Below are 25,247 nucleotides of genomic sequence, written 5' to 3'. Positions count from 1 at the left end.
AGTCCCTAGCTTAGGACAATCCTTCATTTGGTGTTATCCTTTCCACACGAAGCATCCTCTTTTGGGCACAAAAGCCTTCTTCTTTTCTTCGTACTCTTTCTTTGTATTTCCCTTCTTTCTTGGTTGAGAAACTCTTCCTCTTTAGGGATGTCAATGGGGCAGGGCGGGGGCGGGGGATGCCTCCCTGCTCCCCATCCCTGCCCTCAGATTTGCTCCCCATCCCCGCCCCCATTCCCCGTCGTGGGGGAATATTGCTCCCCATTCCCATTCCCCACAGGGCCCCATTCCCCGCGGGGACCCCATTCTTCATCTACATAATAGTTCTAACTAATTATTAATTTCCATATGAATAGAGCTGCAAGTATCTATCTTATACAAAAACTGCAAGATTTTATACAAAAAGTCTAAATGACACGATGGCGACTTCTTTCGAAATAACGCAATGGGGGGATGCAACGACGAGCCAAAGGACAAAGCAGTGGACGAGGTGGGAGAAGCGGCAACAGAGAGGAGAATGGACACGACGGAAGAGTTACGAAAAGGAACGCCGCAAATAGAAATTATGACACGGTAAGGGTGATGGCACAGTGAGGTGTGACGATGCGGTGAGAAGGGTGACGAGGGGGTGACTGCAGAGAGGTTGGATGGAGTATGGACAGTCTTAGGGATCTCTGAATTAAAGAAAGGTTATGCAAATAAAGATTAGGAGTTTTGGGTTTCTCTATATATGTGTGTGTGAGAAATGACTAAAAAACATATATGAGAAATAAACTATTAAGGATAATTCAACGAATTTATAAATTTCGGAGAATAGCGGGGACGGGGCGGGGATCCCCACTCGGGTCCCCGCGCCTGCTTCGGGGGAATTTTGTCCCCCATCCCCATCCCTGCGGGAAAAATTCTCCACAATCGGATCCCCATTCGGGGCAGTCCCCGCAGGGATCCCCGCGTCTCAGGGAATTTTGCCATCCCTATTCCTCTTGTCTCTCCCACCTTTAATAGAACTAGGCTTGGAGGAAAACTTGGGTTTAGAGTCTCTCCTATGATACTCAGTAAGTGATTCGGCCACCACGATGGCCTCATCGGTATCCTTAACATTCCGTCTTTGTAGTTCTTGTTTTGTCCAAGGTTGGAGTCCATCAATGAAGAAGAACAATGCATCCTCTGATGCTAAGTTGGGGATTTGAAGCGTGAGAGTAGTGAACTCCTTTACGTAATCGCTAATCGTACTCTTGTGCTTCAACTCCCTCAACTTCTTCCTTGCTTCATAAACCACATTCTCAGGGAAGAATTATCTTTTCAACTCTATTTTGAAATCTTCTCATGTGGCTATTTTGCAAGTACCCTTTTACATATTTACACACTTTTTCCTCCACCACAAAGTATCATTATCAGAAAGGTAGAGAGCTGCAGTGCGTACCTTTATTGCTTCTTCGACCACCCCTTGGCCTTCAAAGTACCTCTCCATTTGCCATAGAAAATTCTCCATCTCTTGAGTATCCCTCACGCCCTTGAACTCCTTTGACTTGGAAAAATCAATCTTTGTCGTCTCCCTTATAATGGTTGGTCGAGATTTTGCCTCTTCGAACCAAACTCAAACTTCCTCAAATAGCTTTATGGAATTCTCAAGTTTCTCTTTGATTTGGAGCATGCTTTCTTTAAAAGCATCTAGTTCTCCTAACACGTGAGTCTCGAGGGTCTCTTTGTCATGTTCTATCCTTTGGAAGCGCTCATCCATAGAGGATAGAACATTCTCCAACATAGAAACTCTCTCTTCTAAGAAGTTAGAGTCCTTACCTCTAAACTCACTTGAAGAACGGGCCTTCTTGCATCCCCATTGAGAAGGAATAGCATCTCTTCCCCTTTGAGACTCAACATACTCCATAGTTACACTAAAAGTCATACCCACAAACCACTTGTGCTCCCTCTCGAACCTTGCTCTAATGCCAAATTGTCACGGTCTTGGACACATTCCAATGCTACCGTGCTGGCATTCGGACTTACTCAACCTCTTGAGCTAAGACCAAGTCAGCCTAACCCTTAATATTTAGTAAGAAAGTTAAGAACACAAGAGAACACAAAAAAAAAGAAGCTTTGGTGGAAAGAATACTGTATTGTTCAAGTGTTTGTTACAAATCATTCACACATGACTCACACACCCAAACTCTAACTCTCACTCTCTATTTATAGCCATCCACCTTCTCAATGGATGGTTAGGATTAAATCTAATGAACGGTCCAGATTGATCATCTAGAACCTTCACTACAAATATCTATCCTACCATATTTCTCTAAATACTTTTAGACTGTTCCATACTATTCTTCATACTCCTATATACATCCACACTCTTCTAGAATACTCTACAACCTTTCAGAGTCTTCTAGAACCTTCTAAGGTATTCCAGGACCTTCTAGGACATTTTAGAACATTCCAGAATCATCTAGAGCATTCTCAAACACTCCAAAAAATTATACAAACACTGTTAAATCTAATCTTCTAAAATTTACCGTGACATATAGTATAGATTTGTTCCTATGGCAACCGCCATGTCCGTAAACCAATAAGGTGGCTTTGGTGGTGTGGTCGATTCACCCCTTCCTCCACCTTTGCTGGCTCAGGATCTGGTTCAGAGTTTACTTTTTCCTTTGTGACAGCGTTGTTCTTGATGCTGTGATTGGCCCTGCATTGCGTGCCACTACTCCTCAAAGGGGTTTTGTCGGCATGGAAGTCGTCGACTTCCTCAGCGGGGCCTATTCCACGCCACCCATGACTTCTGTCATCTAGAGAGCTTGTTTTTATATCCAGGGAGGTTGGTGCTTGATTCAAAAGCTCCGATTGTAGATCTAGAATTTCTATTTCTGAATTTGTTAATGGCTCTTAAATAGTTGAAATTATGAATATGAAAATGCTTGAGTTTTTGAATTGATTGTGATTTCGTATTCTGTTTTCTAAATTTGATGGATTTATGCTTGATTTGGTTGTTCTTCATCTTTCAATTTCAGTTCACATATTTTTGCACTAAGCTTTTAATATAGATTTCTCTTTGAATTTGAATTTTTAATCCATTGATGAAGCATGGAATAAATAATTCGGAGTCTGTAATATCAATATTTTATGTATAAACTATCATATAGTCATAATATTCTGAAATTGTATCGGATTATTTTCTAATTGAGTTTGACAAGCCACATTGCAAATTGGAAATATTAGTAAGTGAAAGTACCATTATAAAAAAAAAAAAAAAAGAATAAGTAAAGAATGAATCAATATAAAAAAAATTAGAGAAAAATCTATTCAAATTAGAGGGAGAAAAAGAGAAGATAATTCCAAAAAACAAATATATTAATTACTAATTTAATGTTCTCTAATTACATTCTTATTATATCTATTTATAATAATTCAATTAACTAATAAAATTATTTGGATTTTTTCTTTTGGTTCCCCACGGTATTTCCTAGCTCGATAGGCCAACGATTAATCCGTCGCGGTATTGAGTTTCATTTAAGGGTTTGCCGCTGACCAATATGGAAATTTGAAATTATTTGGATTTTACTAAGTAGACAATGACTTTTGTGAACAATGTAAACAATAGGCTCTAAAATTGACCCAATAAAATAAAAACACACTACACCCCCAAATTACCCACCTAAATCTTAATATTAGGATAACCATCGGCACACCCAATGAATTGACCATCCGATATATCTATTATTCACATTATTTAGTATTTTCATTGTCTATCTATACTTTTCTAAATTATTTTAATTGGACTTTGAACTCACTTCTACTCATTATATTTACCTGTTATCCAGTAATAATAAACACTCGAAACACAAGAACTAACGGTAAGTAACATGAGCAACGAGGAACCTCAAGCTTACATGGGTGACTTCAATGATATTTTAAGTCAAGATGAGAAGGTAGGTGTCCATCCTCAACCAAAAAAATGTTTAGAAACCTTTAGAAAGTTTGTTGATGATAATGGCTTAATGGATGTTGACCTTAAAGGTAGCAGATATACTTGGTTTAGTAATCCTAGAAATAATTTTGTTACTAGGGAGAGATTAGATAGGGTGTTAGTGAATTGAAAATGGTTGCAGATGTACCAGAATGTTACTCTTAAGGCTGCTCCTGCTATAACTTCGGACCACTGTGCGCTTATTTTGGAAACTCAGCCGCGAGGCCGGATAAAAAAAGAGTTTAAGTTTGAGGCATTTTGGCCAGACCATGAGAAATGCAAAGAGGTGATCAGAAATTGTTGGAAGCAGGAGGAGGGTAATAGGAATCGTTGGAGCCAATTCATAAGGAAAAGAAACAGATGCAAAAGGGAGTTAATAGAATGGAGTAGACAAAAATTCAAGAGGGCAGACAAAGAAATAGAAAAAATGAAAACTGAGCTACATCATATCCAAGAAGCTGATTTGATGGAAAGAGACCTAAGAAGAGAGAGAGATTTGAAAACCCAAATATCAGAACTTTGGAAACAAGAGGAAAAGTATTGGGGTCTCAGATCAAGGCTGAAATGGCTAAAATGGGGGGATAAAAATACTGCTTTCTTTCATGCTTCGACCATACAGAGAAGAATTAGGAACAGAATAGACAGAGTGAAAGATGGAACGGGTAAGTGGATACATGGGGAAGCAAACATAATGAGGGTAGTAGAAAGACATTATACTGAATTGTTTACTTCTGAAAGGGACAGGAACATGGAAGAGTGTGTAAAAGACATCCCAAGGAGAGTCACTAGAGAAATGAATGAGGAGCTCATGGCAGACATTAATGACGAGGAAATAAAGGAGGCAGTTTTTAGTATGGGAGGGTTAAAGGCTCCGAGACCAGATGGTTTAAATGGGTTATTTTTTCAACAACATTGGGATATTCTGAGCAAAGATATTTGTGCACTAGTGAAGCAAATCTTTGAAGATGGTGTGATACCTGAGGACTTAGGGGAAACAACGGTTGTTTTGATACCCAAAGTAAGCCGACCGGAAAGCCTCAATCAGCTCAGACTTATTAGTTGTTGTAACTTTGTATATAAGATTGTAACAAGAGTATTGGTGGGGAGACTAAGAAAAGTGCTTGACCTCATCATTTTCCCAGTCCAGAGTGCCTTTGTTAAAGGAAGACTCATACAAGATAATATAATCATAGTGCATGAAGCTTTTCATAAGCTAAACAGGAAAGGAAGCTTGGGAAGTCAGGATCTAGCTATAAAACTGGACATGAATAAGGTCTACGATAGATTGGAATGGAGCTTCTTGCAAAGGATCATGGAAGAGTTCGGTTTCAGTAATGATTGGGTGAGGCTGGTGATGAGCTGCGTGAAAAGTGCTAGTTACAGATTCAAATTAAATGAAAATCTGACAAACAAGATCTTCCCACAAAGAGGACTCGGGCAAGGAGATCCTCTATCACCCTACTTATTTATCTTGGCGGCTGAAAGCTTCACGGTTCTCATGGAAAAGGCGATCAGGGATAAACGTATTTCTGGAATTAAGCTAGCTCCATCAGCACCGGTTATTACTCATTTGTTATTCGCTGATGACTGTATAATTTTTGTAGGTGCACAGGAAGAAGAGATTTATCAACTCATTCATATTCTAAATATATACACTGAAGCATCAGGTCAAACAATCAACACTGAGAAGTTCGGGCTGATTTTTGGTAGTCAAGTATCTATTCAAATGAGGGTTAATATAGAGGAGATCACTGGAATGGCAACGTGGGAAGATCCTGGAAAATACCTAGGGCTACTAGCGAGTTGGGGCAGGTCCAAAAACAGGGCTTTGGAATGGATAAAGGAGAAGATATTAGATAAGATGCAAGGTTGGAAAGAGAAACTATTAAATCAAGCAGGAAAGGAGGTTTTGATAAAAGCGGTTGTACAAGCGATTCCAACCTATGCTATGAATGTCATTAAATTCCCCAAGTCTTTTTTGCAAGAGCATCGAAGGAGCAATTGCGAGATTCTGGTGGACAAATAATGGAAAGGAAAGGAGTATTCATTGGAAAGGGTGGTCAAAATTGACAAAGAGTAAATTAAATGGTGGATTGGGGTTTAAGGATGTAGAATGTCAGAACATTGCGCACTTGGCGAAACAAGCATGGAGATTACTAAAGGAGGAGGATGCAATCTGGGCTAGGACACTAAAGGCTATTTATTACCCAAACTGCAGCCTTTGGGAGGCTGGAAAAGGAAGGAACACGTCATGGATATGGAAGAGCTTGTTGGAGGGAAGAGACTTCCTTAGAAGAAGAGGTAGATGGAGCGTAGGGAGTGGAATAGAGATTGACATTTGGAAAGACAATTGGGTGGTTGGAATAGACAAACTGGGGAGACATGGTGAAGGACAAACCAGAAGGGTTAGCGAGTTAATAAAAGAGGGCGAAGGATGGGACGTGAACAGAATTCAGGAATTATTCCCGGAGAACATAGCTGAATTGATAAGAAGAACACCCATCAGCCTGATTAACAAGAGAGATCATTTTGTTTGGCCAGACAGATTGGATGGACAATATTCAGTGAAATCTGGTTACCACTCTGCGAAGGTGGAGAAAGATACAAAGAAGGAGATAAATCTGAGCAAAGCCTCAACAAGTCAGAATTTGAGGGAGGTGTGGAAAACTATTTGGAGATTACCAGTGCCACAAAAGGTAAAAATATTCTTATGGAAAGCAGTGCATATAATCTTGTCAGTGAACGTCAATTTGTACCAGCGTAGATGCGCAGTTAAACCATCATGCAGCATATGCCAGGTTGAGAACGAAACAGTTGAACATGCATTACTATTGTGTCCGTGGACTAGAGCAGTTTGGTTTGGTTCTAGCCTACAAATTGCGCCTACGACCAATAATGTGACATCTTTCGAAAAATGGATGATGGATACAGTTCGGAAGATAAAGAGTGGGACAGGGAAGGAACAGGACAGAATTTTGTGTAATCTGGGTAGTGTTTGTTGGTGCATATGGAAGGCTAGGAATCAGCACATTTACCAGCAAATAAAAATCAATCCAAAACAGGTAATTATCAACGCAGAGCAGCTAGCAACAGAATATCACAATACAACAAGGGGTAGCAGCACAGACAACATCCCAAGACAAGATAGGAGTGGTGAGAGGAAGAGGATTACCTGGAGGCCCCCGCCACAAAACAAGTTGAAGGTAAATACTGGCGCGACTTTCCATAGGGAATCTGGCATCGCAGCCACAGCAGTAGTCGTCAGAGATTGGCAGGGAAAGATCATTACTGGAACAACAACAAGGTTTACCACAACATCAGCAATAGCAGCAGAGGCTCAAGCATACAGAGAGGCACTTATTCTAATAAAGAATTTACAAATTGGCAACTGCATAATTGAATCTGATTGTTTACCTTTGGTTTAAGCCATCAAGGCTAGAACACCCATAGCAGACGCGGATGCAATCATCAGAGACATTCTCCAACTGCTGGACGAAGCTCCGGATGTGGGAGCTACCTGGACTCCAAGGGAAGGCAATAAAGTAGCTCATCAACTGGCAGCAATGGCAGCAGAGAATGAACTCAGGAGGCAGTGGATTTTTGATCCTCCTAATCAAATCAGGAACACAATCAGAACAGAAGCTGGATTCGCAATTCTTCAGCATAATCAGAGGATGCATAAACAAGTCAAAAGGGTCTCAGGTCCTATCAACCATCAAGGGCACCAATTAGAGAATGGGTTACCTGAGAGGGCGGAAACGGAGAGTCAAGACAAGCAACAAGCTGAAGAGGGGATGCAGCTGAGATCCACTGCAGTGCTTCGGCCAACCTCAGACAATAGCAACCACAGATTCCATTCATGGAGACGAGCACGTAGAGGGAGCACTGACGGACCCACAGCCTGGCAATCGAGCTCGAGGCAGAGAATTAGCGGCGCGGTGAATGCGAACAATGAAGGAAGTCCTTCACGGCGGTGCCATCACCCGGGGCGTCAACATCTGGGGTCGGCGACGGGCAGTGGAAATGGAGAACCCATGATGAATCCGGGCGGATTCAGTACGACAACAACATGGATAAACGATTGCGGCAGGCTTTAGATCCATGCATCAGGTTCTTCAACCCGTAATGGAGCTTCCGGCGACAATGGCACCCTCAGCCAGACAGCGTTTGAACACGATGAATTCTATCCTTAGAGTTGGGTTTTTCCGGAGTCGGGTCGGGCACTATCGGGTCGGGTCTGGGGTTTTATCATGTTCTGATTGTCTGGCTGGGTCAGTTCTCTGGCCCATGCTCTCGACCAAAAAAAAAAAAAAAAAACCTGTCTCTGTAACTAGAAGATATAGGCTATACCTCAATTACCTTTTTTAATGATTTTAAATAAATAAAGTCATTCAAGTTTGAAAATATTTTATCTTCATTGAAAAACTTATATTTAACTCGGTTTTTGAAAAATGTACTTCTGTTAGTAAATTCTTTGAAATATAACTCAGTCTTAGATGAAGTTGAATTTGTTTCTTTTTCAACAAATAAAATGTATTATAGTAGTAAAGAACTCCGTACCTGCAAAAACGCACTGTAATACTCAGGTGAACAAAAGAGAAGTATAACTCTATGAAATATATTACGGAGAAGAAATCATCTTGACCTTCTCAAAACCTTTTTTACAAACTTATTATTGGACATATAATTTTTATTTAAATCTTTGATTTATTTAATTATAATAAGAATAAGAGATTTATCTTTTCTTTTATATAAATTATAACCCTTACATGAATTATCGTAGTTTCTAAGTTATTTATCGGTTATCACAGAATTATAATGATTGGATCAGAAACATTCAACTTTTCTTTTGTTTTTTACAATTTTTTTTTAACTTAGTAGGCTAAGAACTAATTTGATATAGGTTTAAGTTCTATTTAAGAATTTATTATTGACCAATTCATTACTTAAGGGTGGCAATGGGACGGATAAGGGCAGGTTTTTGTCCTTCCTGATCTCGTCCACTAAAATAACCCATATAGAACCCGCTCCACTTCTATTTGTGGTAGTAAAAAGTTGAATTCTAACCCGCTTTTGCAGGTGTCCACCTCATTTTTACCTGCCTCTATAATTATTAAAATCCAATAAATAAAATTAAATTTTAAAATTTATATAATCATCATCACATACATACTATAAATTAAAATAAAATTTTAAATATAATATAATATTATTAATTAGTTTACTAATTATTTTACATATATCGTATATTAAAATTATATATATTATATATAAATCGGAGCAGGTAGAGACATATATTATCTAAATTCGGTTCCGTCTCGTCCCGTCTAAAATTCTACCTCGTAGAAAATCCGATCTACAGTAGAACATGTAATTATCCACTAATAAGGATAGAGTGGATACCCATAAATTCGAATAGTGTTGTCACTCTTAGCATTATCACGTACACAAGAAGAAATTCGAATCCAGGGACGGATCCAGAAATGATATTATGGGGGCCAATAACACATATAATATTAAAAATTATGTAAAAAAATTATATAATATAAGATGTATTATAAAAATATACGGATAGAGAATATATTTTAAAGTAAAAAAATATGTGTATACTTTTTACTAACGAAGTGGTCGATTTTTCGTATCATAAAATTCACCGATAATAGAATTTGTGTCAAAATTTTTAACAATTTTCTTTTCAATATAATTAAAAGACAATTAGCAAGAAATTCATCTTTTATTTTGTTTCTAAGTTATTTTTCACAATATTCATAATTGAGAAAAATCTCTTAATTGTAGCAGTTGAAATAGAGAGAATTAATACCAAACGAATAAAAAAAATGGCCACAACAAGAAAAAGAATTCACTTTATGAAATTTAAAAATTTTTATTTAATTAAAAAATATTAATAATATCTTTTTCAGATTTTTTTAATATTGTTACTTATTTTTTAGATATTAAAAATTATTAATATTTAAATTAGACAAAAAAATTTTTATATTAGACTAAATACTAAATATTTTTTAAAAAAAATTAAATTATACATAATAACTTATTACTATTAAAAAAAGTTGGGAGGCCGAGGCCGCCACTCGCCCCCCTTATGTCCGTCCTTGTTCGAATCTTTGGCATTTTTTAAACGGGCTAAGAAGCTGATCAATTAACTAAGATAAGCTGATCATGCATTTGAATTGGCGGGTTGACTTTCGTTTGATTATGAGAGATGCAAACACGGTGGTAAATACTATGACAAAGATGGCGATGAAGTTACAACTTTCGCATGTGGAGCTTCTTTCACCTTAGGAGGAGTTTAAGAATAGTCTTAAATGGGACTGTCCTCTATTTAGACAGTTCCTTATTTTGTTTATTTTATTTTTCTTTGTTTAATTTATTTCGGCCACAAAAAAAAAAAAAACTAAGATAAGTTGGTTAAAAACATTCATCTTTGATCCTACTTTGAACTTCCAATGCTAGTGGGCAGTGAGCCTTTGTCAGAAATCGGCATGAAACCATGAAATGGTTATTGTTGCATTGGACCCGATAAAAATACAATAGCTAACCCGATGGTCTAGAGTCAATGACTAATCCCTAATAGCAGAAACCTTTTACTTAAACATATGGTAAGTAGGTTTTAAGATCTCCAACACCGCATGCAAAATCTTGATCTAATACTCATCTTCTATGTTTTATAATAAATGCATTCGGATACAAAATTTAGATGATGCCAAATAATGAATAGAATTTAAAAAAAAAAAATAGTAATGTAATTAAGGGGAGCATTAAATTGTGGTTGGTTAGTGGTTACCCACTGTTTACACAACTGGATACACACATACAAAGATTCCATAATCAGTTAATCACTCATTTCCGCGTCTCCCACAGCAACTAATTACTACTAATCACTACTTTTTCATCCACCCATGACCCATGCCTTCATTTATTGCTTCACTTACCGCATTTAAAATCCACATTCTCAATAAATATACATCACCATTTGTTTACGAATTGAATTGACTACTTGATTGTTTCGTGTCGGTCATAACTCATCATGCAAGTTTCTGCCTTCCGGTCTTTAACGTTCTTCCTCTTTCTCGGTGCCGCAACTTTTATGCTATTCTTCAACTTCTCAACTCCCATTGTTCACCATGGTAATTTTACTTTCCTCCCCTTTATCCCCATTTCCATGTGTTGACTGCAATTTTTCATTTCATTATATCTTCTACCTAGCTTTCAATTACGACCATGTTCATACTCTTCCAGTAACTTCTAACCAAACACCATATATAACACTGCTCTCTTTACATTATTACTACTTTAGTATTCGGATACTAAGAAAAGTATTATTCATTATCTGCGTTATTTATTTCTTCTTCGTTCTTGTACAATATAGTCCATTAACCATAGCACTACTGAAGTTCTTACCACAGTTTTTAATGCCATCTCAGATAACGGTGGTGATACTGATGCAACAACACTGATTGCTGTTGGTGTAAGCAGGAAACTTAAGGTATATATATATATATTGATTCTTTTATTAATGGTGAATTATACGATAAAGATGTAAGTTTAAAGATATTTTTTTTATAGAATCAAATAGTATTATTAACAAGTTTAATTCCTAAAAGAAAGTTTTTCGTACAATAAAAAATAGCCACAAAAAGAATCTATACTTTTTCTATACAACTTTGATCTCTACTGTAGAATGCACCTTTATTAATACTTGAATGCACTTTAATCAGCTCTCAAAAATACTGTAGTTGTTGATGGAATGTAATAAATTTCAGGAAAATGAGAGCGAGAGAGTGATAGGTGGTTGGGTGTCGGTAGATGAAGATTATAGTGATGCAAATCCACCGCCAAATGGCTCAAGGGACAAAGTGAGTCATGGATCTATTGAGCGTGCGGAATTTAACCCAAAGGCTCCTCCTCCTCCTCCTGGTATCTATTATTAACAATAATACTATTCTTCCACTTTGCTACCTTAGCTTGTAATAACAATCCTAGTCATATATATATATATGGTCCTATGAGAGAAATGGCTTTGTATAAGTTCTTGGAAGCAAATTAAAGTGTGCCTCTGCAACTCTGTTCCATAACCATTAGTTAAGTATCAAACGTTAATCTATGTATTTATTATTGAGATGACTAACGAAAGAGATAGGATTACTCCTCGTTTCAAACTCGAATAATCTTTTGAGTACTTTGCTTCAAAAGTAGAATACAAATTAGTCACAGGCGATGGCAATTGAAATGTCAGATCCAAAGGTCTTGAAAGCTAATTGTCCGGTTGCAATTAACATGCTTATATAGAAGATAACATGTTTTGAGAATTTTGTACCAAATTCAAAAAGTAGTTTTCTTTTTCTTATATTTATATATTTTTGTTTGTCAGATGACTATCCCATTTGTCCATTTCAGTTTATTTGTGTTTGGATTTTGGTGTATGTGAATTGGAGTTTATTCATATTTGGAGATGAGAATAAATGAGTATCATGCAATCACATAAAGCACTTCCTTTATCATATTTTTGTTAACGTTTCTTTTAAGTAAAGAGGGAGAATTTCAAGCATGTGAACAACCATAATGAAATTTTCTCTACTTCCCTTCATTTCCTAATAAACCTACATGGCACTGTAAAAATGGAGCCGAAAAAAATGTTAAATTGAATTGAATACCAATTTAGTGCATAAACAAAATGAAAAAAAAAAAATGCTATTTGCCTTGACAGATAAAGTACGAAAATCATATAAATTACACAAGCTTTTCTTCTAATTTTGCTAGTAAAAATAAGCTATTTCATTTTACTGGGAGAAACTTTTATTATTGAAAATATAATATACCTTAATTATCGAATGACGTACCTTTGTTTTTCATTCATAATAATATTGAAGATTCTATAACATCATATCCAATGCAAACATGCTAAATATATATTAAAATTAGTTATTAAAATAAAATATATATTAAAATATAAAATAAATATTAAAAATAAATTAAATTATACATATATTTATATATAAATACATAATAATTAATTTTAAAAAATTATTTTAATATGCAAAAAACGCATCATATGTATCGCCATGTATTAATAATTTGCATTGTCGCCATATGAAAACCACAGGGCATAATAAAATTTTATTCATACTCTATCCGCGAGTACCCAACAAAATAGGTATATAGTAAAGGAAGTAAGAGTTGAACCTATAACTTACAATAAGTAAACAACCACTAAACTAGTTAGTTAATTTAGTAATTTAAAGCATTAGTTTTTTATTTTTTATGTTATTAATATATATAAAATTTGAAATGATTGAATTTTATATTTACTTTAAAAAAATTTGATATTTCTGCGGGGTAGAGTAAAGTAGGGTTTAGAACTTTAGCGTATGGGTAGAGTTAGGGTTGAGAGATTCTCAACCCGCATATAGGATATGATAGAATTTTAATAAAATTTTCAACCCGCGAGTAGGGTTATGGTAGAATCCAAACCTTACCCTACTCTACCCATTGCCCGCCCTACTTATAAACCAGGGCGCGTGTTAGGTTGATTTGAGTTGACAGGTTAATTGTGAGATGAAAATTGCATTCAATTTCAGGTGGAATTAATAATTACCGGAATTTTCATCTAATTGTGAATAGGAAGGGAGCCGCATTGAGAAAAAAATAAGTAGAGGGACGCGGCGAAAGGTATACGTTAGAAGCAGCTAAGGATTAGGATTGGGAGAATAATAATATGCGTGTCTTATTCCCCTTTTCTGAATACGGTGGCTTTTGCCGTGGAACTCACTTCTAGCGGAGACATGCATGCCTCATCTGATGCCTTCATGACGTGCACCGCACTATTTTTCTTTTTTCTTTTCCTCTTACTTCATTTATTCTTTGCTCTTTATTTCAATTCTTCATTTATCTTATTACTAACTATGTGCCTCGCAGAAACTCAAATTTCTCGAACTAACATGAAAGTATTAGCAGATTTTACCCTGATAAAGGATATGCAATATGACGATACATAAGTTATAGTTAAGAAATAAGGTATTTATATGTACAGAGCTATAGCTAGCAGATTAAATGAAAATAAAACACAATGGCTTCCGAGATACCATACCTTTGTTATAGTAATTAAGAACAATAACAGTAAAAAGCTGTGTCAAAATTTCCGCACAAAGGAATGGAGTCTATTTGCGTCTCTCTATCATCTCTTCTATGCAATTGCATTATTATTTTCCTTATTATTATTAGAGTTTAGCTAGCACGTAACTCTTACACGAAAAGATTCAAGAGTTTTCTCTGGTTGTGACTGCAAATGCCATCATCAAAGCTCATCTCCGATGGTTCTCCCGAAACAACTGACACAGCGGGTGGCGTTGAAACACCGCTAACGCTACGCCTCTTGGACGCCTCTGATAAGCTTGTGTTGTTGAAATGAAGAGCAGCATGAGAAGCGGAAGAGTCGTCCAAGACTGGCATGATGACCTCCTCCGGCAACGCGGTGAGGACGCCGCCGGTAAGGACAGTGCGGAGGGCAGCCTCGCAGAGGTGCCAGTTACCAGTGGAGAGCAGGCCCACGGCGCCATTGACGGGATTGATGGTTCGTCCGCAAGCTTCATAAAGCAGAGACTGAAACAACTCTGAGATAGAAATAATAGAATAAAAATGAAGGAAATAAATAATAAAAGAGTAATTAAGAAAGGAAGAAGAGTACGTAGTGAAGATACCGGGCCTGTTGTTGTGTGGGACAGAGGAAATGAAGGAGAAGAGATCGGAGCGGCCAAAGAACTTAGCGAGGAAGAGAGTGGCGTGAGCTTGTGCCTGAGGGGATGGAATCCAGTGGAGGCATGTCCTCAGGGGGCACATGTCGCTGCATCCCTTGCGGAGCACCCGGCAACCGTTGCAGCTCATTTCAGAGTGGGGTCCAACTCTAGTCAGACTGCCTCTATTTATATTAACACAAACAAACAAGATTTTCCAAAGTCTGCCCAACACCGCCTCCGTCTTTCCGCGGCCCTTCCATCTCTTTTCACTTTTCCCACCCGATATTCTTCTTACCTCCTTTTTCAGCACCATTACATTGGTAAATTTTTTACCTTGACATTTTATACCGGTGAATTCTATTTAAGTATCTCTAAAATAAAAGATAAATTAATTCTTATGACATATTTAATGATTAGAAAAAGTATAGGTAGACAATGAAAATATTAAACAATATAAACCATAAATATATGGAATGTTCATTTTACTATGTGTGCGAATAATTATTCTAATAAAGAAATTAGCATAGTCATAGTGCCCCACCAAATTTCGCTTCTGTCTCTTTGTAACACAATGGACTGAATGGAGAGCAATAATGTCACTATTATTAATCAAGATAAATCAATTCATTTAATTCAATTTTAGTGGGACGGATACTAAAGACCACTTTAATAGACTGCGTGGAAAGGAAGTAGAAACAGTTAAGCATCTTATGGTTACTTGTGCCTTTGGTAGATATGGTGTGTTAGGATTCAAAAGTTTGGGAGATGTTAGTCGCTACTGTGAAATATGAAAAAACAGTTTTAGAGTTGGGGTTGTGGTTTCAATAAGAATATATATATATAATAATAATAATTTGTTAGATAACTGATTTTTTATAAATAATTAACTTTTTTTTGGTTATTTTTATGTACATTTAGTGAATCTATGGCCAGGGAATGGGGCATTTCAGTCGTCCTAACATAATACACTTCAAAACACAAAGAAATACATTTGGCATTGAATGAAAAATGTGACCACCACCATACTACATCATGTGAAATCTTCGCCACAACAGACATCAAATATTACTTATTTATGTAAAAAAGATAGAGCATTGAACCACTTTACACAATAACATATAGAATCTTCTTTTTGAAGGTTTTATAAATCTTCTAAATTTTGAATTACTCTTTTTTAAAGAGTAAAATGTGATCTCTCACATTTATTTTATAGATAAAATCAAGAGAGAGAAATTATTCAAGCGTAAGAGATCACACTTTACCTTCTAAAATAAAAATTCAAAATTTTAAAGTATCCAAATTTCTTTTTGAAAGTATGAAAAACACCAGATGTAAACATCATGATAATCTGGTTCCCTGGCGGAACTGGTGGAGTGTTGGATCTAATCATATAGTGAAGAAGCTATTGAGCATGGATTCCACTGTCTCCGTTTGGCACATTGCACAACTCGGTGTAGTACCCTCTAAGGATGGCTGTATTACTTCAGGTGTAAATGTGTAATAATGCAACAGAATTTAAAGATCCACAAGTTTGAATGCTGCTGAATTATTACAACCCTGTCATAGTGTCACTCAATGTTTTTTCGATTTGCCAATATCTAATATTCTAATTAGTCATATGCTTTTGTTGTTCAGGTAATTTTTATTTTTTTAGATCAGTAGTGAACAATTCGACTTTTTTAGGAAGTATAGAATACTAATGTCAAGACCAAAATCAACCACAAAAAAAAAGACAGATTAGACGATAAACATAAATTAATAAACAAGTAAACAATACATACAGATTCAAATATTTAGTATTCACAAATATTTTGGTTCTCTTCCAATGGGCATTAAAGCTAAACTACTGAAGATGTCACTTAAACCATCCACTGTTAATAAAAGCCTATGGATTGTCAGAAATTCAATTAATACATAAAAGCGATATTTTCTATTCTGTTTCTCAAGAAGAGCAAAACGTTGGCATATGATCGACATTAATCCTTTCTGTATGGACACTCATGTTTTGAGCTGTTCATGTAGGCTAAGTCTGGTGGCTGTGTTTTCCATATATTAGGCTCACATGTGGAATGGTGGAATAGAGTCTATAGTAGTGCATGTTAAATGTCAAACTGTCACAGTGTGTTAACAATGGTTAGTGATTTACTGTTTTAAAAAGTAAATAATTATTTTTAACCATTAAAAATTTAGATGTCGACAAAATTAACCTTAAGAAAAATAAAACTAGCTAGTATTGTAACTATAAAAAATTAATTTTTTTATAATATTATCTCACTGTTAAATTCTTAAATTCTCTCTTATATTATCCTTTTTGTTTCAACCATTTATCTCTTTAAGGATCAAAACTAAAATCAACCCTCAATTATGGAAGCTCTTTTTAAAATCAAAACTAAAATTAATTCTAAATTATGAAAATCTTTTCAAAATCAAAACCACATTAAACCTTAAACCATGAAAATTCTCCTAGAATCAAAATCACAATTATTCCTAAACTATGAAAATCTTTTCAAAATTATTAGAACCAGAATCAATTCTAAATCGTGGAAACCCTTCCAGAATTAAAATCAAAATCAAACCTGTTCGGTTCGTCGTGTCCTGAACGGGTCAGATCCGGTGAGTGCCGGGGTTGAGGGTTGTGGAAAACTGGTCCTGAATGGGTACTGGTGATGAAGTCCCTTCGGCCGGCGAGTTGAGAAAGCGGTGGAGCCACTTGCAAGGACTCCAACGCTCAAGTCAGGGTCCGTACAAAGGGCGGCTATTAGGGTTAGGGTAGGTGACGTACCTCTGGAGAGGAGTAGGTCCCTCCCCTCTTATAGTTCATACTTGGGTGGGCCCCTTGTGGTCAGGCCTACCTTCCTGGAAGCTTCTGCGTACCATTGTCTAAAATCACGACTTCCGGGATTCCGAACCCGGAAACCACCTGTCTCCACATGAACTTTCGGCAGTTTGTCGACGATATATTGGCCAATGGTTCTGCCTCAACCCATTTGGTGTAGTAGTCGACGGCTACAATTAAATACTTAACTTGCTCGGGACCCACTGGGAATGGACCTAGAAGGTTGACTCCCCATTGAGCGAAAGGTCGGGAGGTTAACATTGAGCCTAGTTCCACTGCTGGGGACTTGTGGAAGTTGGCGTTCTCATGGCATTTCCTACATTTTTTCACGAACTCCTATGCATCCGACATCATTGAGGGCCAATAATATCCAGCTCTGACAAGCTTCCTGGCCAGTGCTTTCCCCCGATATGGTGGCTGCAGCACCCCTCATGAACCTCACTCAAGACGTAGTCCGCTTGGTCGGGGCGCAGGCATTTCAATAAAGGCTGCTTGAACCCTTGCTTGTATAGCTGGCCTTGTATCACTACATACTTGACCGCCTCCCTTCTTAATATTCTTGCTTCCTTCTCGTCTTCAGGAAGTTCACCGCCTTCCAAGAAATGAAGAATCGGGTCTATCCATGAGGGGGAACTCATTGCTTGTGTCACACACAGGGTTACCGACGGCTCCTTTACCAATCCCTGAATCAAAGATCAGTTTCCCGCGCCTAGCTTCGTGCTTGCCAGCTTTGATAGGAGGTCAGCTCTGGCATTCCTTTCCCTGGGCAAATGCTGAACCGTGACCTCTTCAAAATCTTCGCACAACTTTTTCACCCTTTCTAGGTACTTCTGGAGCAGGAAATCTCTAGTTTGGTAAGTCCCATTAATCTGGGAAGTCACGATTTGTGAGTCACTGTTGACCTCGACCCACGAAGCTCCGACCTCTTTGGCTAAGAGTAGGACCCCTATTAAGGCTTCGTACTCCGCCTGGTTGTTGGAAATCGATAAGTCGAACTGATTGACTGCTCATAAATAATCCCAGCCGAGCTTTCAAGAATTATTCCTGCCCGACCGAACGCTTGGTTGGAGGCTCCGTCGACATGGAGCTTCCACCAAGAGTTCGGGTTTTCAGGGGAGTCCCCAGTGACTTCTACTAGGAAATCTGCCATCGTCTGGGCTTTGATCGCATGCTTGGGTTCGTACTGCAAGTTATATTGGGATAATTCAATCGCCCACGTCATCATGCGACCCGCCAGGTTAGGCTTTTGTAAAACTTAGCGAATGGCTTGGTCGGTTCTTACAGTGATCGGGTGCCCTTGGAAGTATTGCCGCAGCCTCCGAGACGAGATCAGCAAAGCATTGGCCAGCTTCTCCAGCTTGGTGTATCTTAACTCTGCTCCTTGTAGAACCTTGCTAACAAAATAGATCGGCTGTTGGATCTTGTTTTCTTCTCAGATGAGGACAGCCGCCATGGCTTGATCCGTCACCGCAATGTATAAGAACAGTGTCTCACTTTCTTTTGGCTTACCGAGGATAGGTGGAGCCGAGAGTATCCTTTTGAAGTGGTTGAACGCTTCTTCGCAGGCCGGGGTCCATTTGAAGGTTATTCCCTTTCCCATCAGATTGAAAAAGGGGAGAGTCTTCGCTGCCGATGCCTCGAGAAAACGAGATAAAGTCGTAAGTCTTCCGGCTAGCCTCTGCATATCCTTAACGCAGCCTGGGCTCGTCATCCGCAGGACGGCCTTACACTTTTCCGGGTTAGCCTCCACCCCCCCCCCTTTATGCTATCATGAAGTAGAGAAACTTCCTGGCCTCCAAGGCAAAAGCACACTTGAGGGGGTTGAGCCTCATATTGTGTTTACGGAGAGACTTAAAAATGGCCTCTAGATCGCCGACTAGGTCGCTTGGCTTGCTAGTTTTCATCAAAATATCGTTGACATAAACCTCGACTGATGTCCCGATAAGATCACTAAAAATCTTGTTCATCAGCCTTTGGTAGGTGGCTCTGGCATTCTTGAATCCAAACGGCATTTACTTTGTAGCAGTAGGTTCCGGCTGGCGTTATGAACGCCATTTTTCCTCATCGGATCGGTGCATTGGTATTTGGTTATAACCAAAGTACGCATCCATAAAACTTAGGAACCGATATCCCGCTGCTGCATCGACTAGTGTGTCAATGTTTGGCAAGGGAAATGAGTCCTTCGGACACGTTTTGTTGAGATCCAAGTAATTGACGCACATCCTCCATTTTCCGTTGGCTTTCTTCACGAGAACCACATTCGACAACCACGTCAAGTACTTGAGTTTCCTTACGAATCCTGCTTCTAATAAGCTGGCCGTCTGCTTGGCCACCTCGTTAGCCCTTTCCTGCGATATTTTCTTCCGTTGCTGTGCTACCGGTTTAGCATCAGGTTTTACGGCAAGCCGGAGAAACATAAACTCGGGGTCTACCCTTGGCATATCGGCTGGAGTCCAGGTGAAGAGGTTGTCGTTTGCTCTGATCGCTTCCATGAGGGGATTTTTTAGGTTGTGGGGGAGGTTTCTATTCACGAAGGTGAACTTTTCCTCCGTTTCCCTAGAGATCCGGCCTAGGCTTATCGTCTACTATTGCATCCAGATCGGCTAGGAAAACCCCATATGCCTCTTTCAATTTCTTCCTCAAGGAGAGACTGGCATTATTGCATGCGACTGCCGTCTCCAGATGTCCCCTGATGGAACTGATAGTTCCATCATCTGTGACGAACTTCATAGTAAAAAACTTGGTATATATTACAGCTGAGAACTCATTGATTGTCTTCCTTTCTAGGATGACATTGTAGGCTGTGGAGTCTCTCAAGACAACAAACTCTACCATTACCGACCTTTTTTCTTCGCCTGACCCTATGCAGATAGGGAGGGTAACAATCCTGTCGGATTTTATGTAGTTGTCTCCAAGGCCCACGACCCCATGTTGGTGGGTCTTGAGGTTGGCTTCCCAGAGTCTCAGGGCGTCAAACATGTTTCTTAACATGATATTGGAGTAGGCGCCAGTTTCGACAAGAATCCATGTGACTAGGCCCATCCCAATTCTCGCCGTGACCACCATGGGTGGGTTTTTCGGGAGGTCATGAAACCATTGATCTTCTAGGACGAAGGATATCTTCAGGGGTTCTTTGGATTGAGTCTTATGGCTTCCTGACGACACAGCTAGGACTTTGGCGTCCTTTTTCACCTCCGATTTAGAATTGGGGAGTGCGTCTCGTCCAACCACGATGTTAATAACTACTGTGGGGGCATTGTCTGCATTTTCAATGGGTCCTTGTCTTGGCTTGACGGCCCGGCTGTGATCCTGCTCAGAACGTTCGCGCTCCCTCCTCCTAGGATTCCTTATGAACTGGGAGAACTCGTTCAGCTTACCCTCGCAAATGGCTTGCTCTAAGGTGTCCTTCAAGTCAAAGCAATCTTAGGTTTTATGGCCAAAGCCTTTGTGATAATCACAGTACACGCTCTTGTTCCCGCCTGTCCTGTCTTTCAGTTGTCAGGGCTTTGACAGAATGCCCTTATCCACGATTTGTTAGTAAACTTCTACGATGGGAGTCGTAAGAGGGGTATATTTTGTGAAATTTCCCACGCAGGGAAATGACTTGAATGGTTTCCCGGATGCCCCCTCTATGGGAGGCTCTCTCGCTTTCTCGGGGTATCCAGGCTGGCGGGCAGGAGGATTGGTCGGCTGCCGTTTGTTGGTTGCCACCACCTAGCTAACTTCCTCGTCATTGATGTATTCTCTTGCCATGCTCTGGATCTCTTGCATGGTCCATACGGGTTCGGTAGTGAGATGCTTCCTAAAATCTTCGTTTAATAAGTCATTTGTCAGGCATAGGCTGGCCACTAAGTCAGTCAAACCGTCGATTTTCAAGAACTCATCGTTAAATCTATCCAGGAAGTTCCTGGTCGGTTCCCTAGTTTTTTGGGTGACTCCCAATAGGTTAATTAGATGTTTAGCCTTAGCGATGCGGTTGGTGAACTGTGCTAAAAAACTACGGGTTATATCCGAGAAGGCCGTAATGGACCCTTACAGAAGTGCATTGAACCACCGGATCGCGAGGCCTGCTAACGTCACCGGGAGGGCTTGGCATCTAACTGCGTCGTCGATGCCTTCAAGGTTTATTCTGGCCTCAATGGCCGTCAGGTGCTCCTGGGGGTCTTGGGTCCCATCATACCTCATGTCTGTCGGCTTGTCGAAGTGTTTCGGCAGCCGGACTTTGAGGATAGAGGGGTGGAAAGGGGTTGCTCCCATGATGACGGGATCTCGTCGTCTTCTTGGTCTCTCTCTGTGGGTCTTCCCCAGCCCTTCTGACCTGTCCTGAGTCGTGTGCGACCAAACGTCAGTTTGCTGTCTGTCGTTGTTTCTCCAGGGGCTCCTGCCTCGTGCTTCCAACCTCTTTGGAGGAGATCGAGTACGAAAGAGACTCGGACTAGGTCAGTAGCAGTCCCTCACCGCCAGTTCTCTCTCGAGGCTTTGCACCCGATGGCGTAGCTCCTGCATGATTTTCGCATTGTCGTCACCTGTACCCCCCCGAATGGGCGTCTCTCATGGGAGCTGAAGGGTGGGTTGTTTCTACGGGAGGGGGTTTTCGTGTGCTCCCGGGAGGAAGCAACGGAGGCTATCCTACTCATTAAGCGGTTCCCTCTTCCTCGCGTACCTCCTCCTCTTGCTCGTCGAACGGGCCTAACAAGAAGTCCATTCACGCCAGTCTCCACAGACAGCGAGAATGTTCGGTTCGTCGTGTCCTGAATAGGTCAGATTTGGCGAGTGCCGGGGTTGAGGGTTACGGGAAACTAGTCCTGAAGGGGTACCAGTGAGGAAGTCCCTTCGGCCGGCGAGTTGAGGAAGCAGAGGGGCCACCTGCAAGGATTCTAACGCTCAAGTCAGGGTCCGTACAAAGGGCAGCTATTAGGGTTAGGGTAGGTGACGTACCTCTGGGGAAGGGTAGGTCCCTCCCCTCTTATAGCCTGTACTCGGGTGGGCCCCTTATGGTCAGGTCCACCTTCTTGGAAGCTTCTGCTAGCTGTCCAGGTTTCACGTGGTGAGGAGTAGAAGGCGGATCCCCTATTGGTCTGGGTGGTGTGTCCCGTTGGGTTAGCCGCTCGGGCCAGGACCCAGGTCGCTGACGGGTCGGGCTGGAAAAACCAACTTTTTTTTTTTGCAAAAGAGATAAAATGATCTGGTGTACGTACAGACTAGCACCCTGTACTGCGGCAATGATATCATTCTTGTCGCCCCTCCATTTCCGACGCTGTGCATCCCAATGGAGGGTTCACAACTATTATGGTGTAATGACAATGAGTTCGAATCGAATAGAAAGGGAAGTGAAGGGATTGATGTGGATGTCCTTGGTGGCGACGCTGTCGATAAACGAAAGGTTGGTTACGTCGACGGAATATTTAGATCAATATTGACTCAAATGCGTGGAAGTTTTTGGGTTGGGATCTAATGGAGTCGTGGTGGTTGGTATCAGTACGGGAAATGATGATGGAAAGGTGGCGGTTAAGGGTATTAAAGGAGGAAGGGGAGATCTCTCTCTGACTTGAGCTTGTTGTGAGAGGAAGTTGGGAGAGTGGGAGTGTACAATAAGAGAGAGAGAGAGAGAGAGAGAGAGAGAGCACGTAGTGAAGGGTTTAAGAGAGGAAGCAGAGAAGATCAAAGAAGGAAGAGTCAATTAGTGGCTAGACGAAAAAAAAGGAAGAATAAGAGATGCTCTTTAATTTTTGTGGCAATGAGTTAGATAATGATTGTGGAAGATGAAAAAGGGGTTAGAACTCAAAAGATGAAGTCAAGGATAATTTAGAGATTTTGAAAAAATTTTAATAGAGTCAACTCTAAATTTAACAATTTAGTAGTATTACAAAAAAAAAAAAAAATCTTTTATAGTTATAATATTTGTTTCATTATTTTGTGGTTTATTTTGTTAACATCTAAATTTTTATTTGTTAATGGTCAAAAATGATTATTTAGTCACAATCTGTGCAATCCAGATTATTTTTTCAATACAAAGAAACAAACCTAAGATATAATTGAAGCTTATTTAAATCTTTTTGAGTGTTAATTCCTGCACTGCCTCCACACCATGAAATAGGCGGAGAGTGCTGTTCTTCCTTATCAGAATTAGACGAGTTGAGTAAATCTTTATAATGGTTCCTGAGATTCATGCAATTACTCAATTTGGTCCCTAAGATTCTAATTTCACCATAATGGTCTCTCAGATAGAGTTCTAGACACCATAGTTATCTCTGTTATTCTTTTCGGTGCTGAGTCAATTGTCGGAAGCTAATGTGACCATCTTTTATCACATTGGACAGTCCCAACAATAAAGTGACATGGATACATTTCAATTTGGACCCAATTAAGTCCTTCTCTCAATATATAACCCTAATCCTAAATGTGCATAGCGCTTTCTCTTTCTAGCTCTCTGCTCCCATTTCGGCACCATGTCAGCACGCCATCCAATTTTTTATCATTACACTATTATTTTTTACTGTCTTTAGGATCTGTGACGCGAGAGCAAGTAGAGTTAGTAGGTTAATTATATTAGTTAATTGTAAGAAGGGAACACAAGTCCCATATTGTTTAGAACAGTGAACTTTGTGTTATGTATTAGTCTCACATCGTCCAAGTTATGAAGGTTTTTCCTTCTCCTACTAGTATAAATAACTAATGTATCTTTTATTTATGAAATAGAGTTGAAGTTGATTTGAATATGAAATAAGCTGTGTGCTTATTTTTCTCTAGGCTCTTTGAGAATAAGAGATGCATCCTTGGCTTGGCCAACCAAGATAAGTTTATGGCTATTTCCACCATAATACAGTGGCTAATCTTGCTAAGATTGGTGACCCAAGCGACGTTTCGACATCAATCTGCTTCTTTTCTTTGAATATCAGTCATGAATTTTGGTTGACTCTTGATACTATATGAGCAAGTATACAGACAAACAAAAGAGAAAAGAGGAACGAAAGAGAGAAAAAGAGATAGGGCAAAAATAGTGAGGGGTTATTGGATAGAGAATAGTCTCTGTGTGTGTATGAGTTACTCATATTTATACAAAGGTAGCCTTAACTTGGACAAATAGAGAACATACGAAAATAAATTATTTTTACCTCTCTCTTTACTAACTATATACATTTACAAATATGAATAATAGCGTCACACATTACAACTCTATTTGTATAAGTGTTAGTTTAATATCACATGTGAAATATAATTTACTATATGTCATCTAATATATGTTATCGTTTCAAATACCGAATCAAATTGATCATTGAATTTGTATACTAAATGATTTATCTTAGTTCATGAAATTAAAGTTCATAAATCAAATTAATCATTGAATCAATCTATCTCATTTAATTTGTTGCTTTATAAATTTAAAATTTTTAATTTTTAAATTCCCTGATTTTTTTTCTTCCATGTTTCTAAAAATTCTAGTTTTAAAAGATTAAGAAACAAGCTGTTGAAAAGAAAAAGAAAGAGAACGAAAAAAAAGAAGTTACAACAACAAAAACAAAAAGAAAAACCCAAATAACATAAGAATCCTTAATTATTTTCTTTTGAATCACTTAATTAAAAATTTAATCTAAAAGATATTTTATTCACCCAACAAATAATAATTATACATGTGATATGTTACATGTGATTTGATTCTTGCTCTTGGACTTATAATTATTTTTATCATGAAAAATATATA

General features: G+C 38.9%; 3 protein-coding genes across 3 annotated transcripts; 2 read left to right on the top strand and 1 right to left on the bottom strand.

The window, feature by feature from the left end:
- The first annotated feature begins 3,854 nt into the window (after positions 1-3,854).
- LOC148554384 (uncharacterized) lies at positions 3,855-7,383 on the top strand. Its single transcript, XM_088495136.1, has 3 exons — positions 3,855-3,920; positions 4,101-5,972; positions 6,064-7,383. Exons 1-3 carry the CDS (start codon positions 3,855-3,857, stop codon positions 7,381-7,383), a joined length of 3,258 nt encoding a protein of 1,085 aa, XP_088351262.1.
- Positions 7,384-10,883: 3,500 nt separating this feature from the next.
- On the top strand, positions 10,884-12,126 carry LOC107608524 (uncharacterized). Its single transcript, XM_016310292.3, has 3 exons — positions 10,884-11,103; positions 11,401-11,462; positions 11,740-12,126. The coding sequence occupies exons 1-3, from the start codon at positions 11,004-11,006 to the stop codon at positions 11,905-11,907; spliced, it is 330 nt and encodes a 109-aa protein (XP_016165778.1). The 5' UTR covers positions 10,884-11,003; the 3' UTR covers positions 11,908-12,126.
- Positions 12,127-13,947: 1,821 nt separating this feature from the next.
- On the bottom strand, positions 13,948-15,049 carry LOC107608523 (LOB domain-containing protein 39). Its single transcript, XM_016310289.3, has 2 exons — positions 14,674-15,049; positions 13,948-14,586 (listed from the first exon to the last, which is right to left on the bottom strand). The coding sequence occupies exons 1-2, from the start codon at positions 15,020-15,022 to the stop codon at positions 14,219-14,221; spliced, it is 717 nt and encodes a 238-aa protein (XP_016165775.2). The 5' UTR covers positions 15,023-15,049; the 3' UTR covers positions 13,948-14,218.
- Between the last annotated feature and the right edge of the window lie 10,198 nt (positions 15,050-25,247).

Source organism: Arachis ipaensis, chromosome B7 (assembly GCF_059453495.1).
Source record: "Arachis ipaensis isolate K30076 ecotype BB chromosome B7, ASM5945349v1, whole genome shotgun sequence".
Classification (NCBI taxonomy): Eukaryota; Viridiplantae; Streptophyta; class Magnoliopsida; order Fabales; family Fabaceae; genus Arachis; species Arachis ipaensis.
The sequence above is the reverse complement of the archived record's forward strand: the minus strand, read 5'-3'. Positions and strand labels throughout refer to the sequence as shown.

What these genes read in the sequence shown, in the direction of transcription:
- LOC107608524 (XM_016310292.3), top strand. Translation starts at nt 11,004, where the DNA reads ATGCAAGTTTCTGCCTTCCGGTCTTTAACGTTCTTCCTCTTTCTCGGT. An exon ending in AACTCCCATTGTTCACCATG is followed by an intron (nt 11,104 to 11,400) that starts GTAATTTTACTT and finishes ATGCCATCTCAG; the next exon opens with ATAACGGTGGTGATACTGAT. An exon ending in GTGTAAGCAGGAAACTTAAG is followed by an intron (nt 11,463 to 11,739) that starts GTATATATATAT and finishes AATAAATTTCAG; the next exon opens with GAAAATGAGAGCGAGAGAGT.
- LOC107608523 (XM_016310289.3), bottom strand. Translation starts at nt 15,022, where the DNA reads ATGGTGCTGAAAAAGGAGGTAAGAAGAATATCGGGTGGGAAAAGTGAA. An exon ending in CCCACACAACAACAGGCCCG is followed by an intron (nt 14,587 to 14,673) that starts GTATCTTCACTA and finishes TTTCTATCTCAG; the next exon opens with AGTTGTTTCAGTCTCTGCTT.
- LOC148554384 (XM_088495136.1), top strand. Translation starts at nt 3,855, where the DNA reads ATGAGCAACGAGGAACCTCAAGCTTACATGGGTGACTTCAATGATATT. An exon ending in TTTTAAGTCAAGATGAGAAG is followed by an intron (nt 3,921 to 4,100) that starts GTAGGTGTCCAT and finishes AAATGGTTGCAG; the next exon opens with ATGTACCAGAATGTTACTCT. An exon ending in GGAGCAATTGCGAGATTCTG is followed by an intron (nt 5,973 to 6,063) that starts GTGGACAAATAA and finishes TTGGGGTTTAAG; the next exon opens with GATGTAGAATGTCAGAACAT.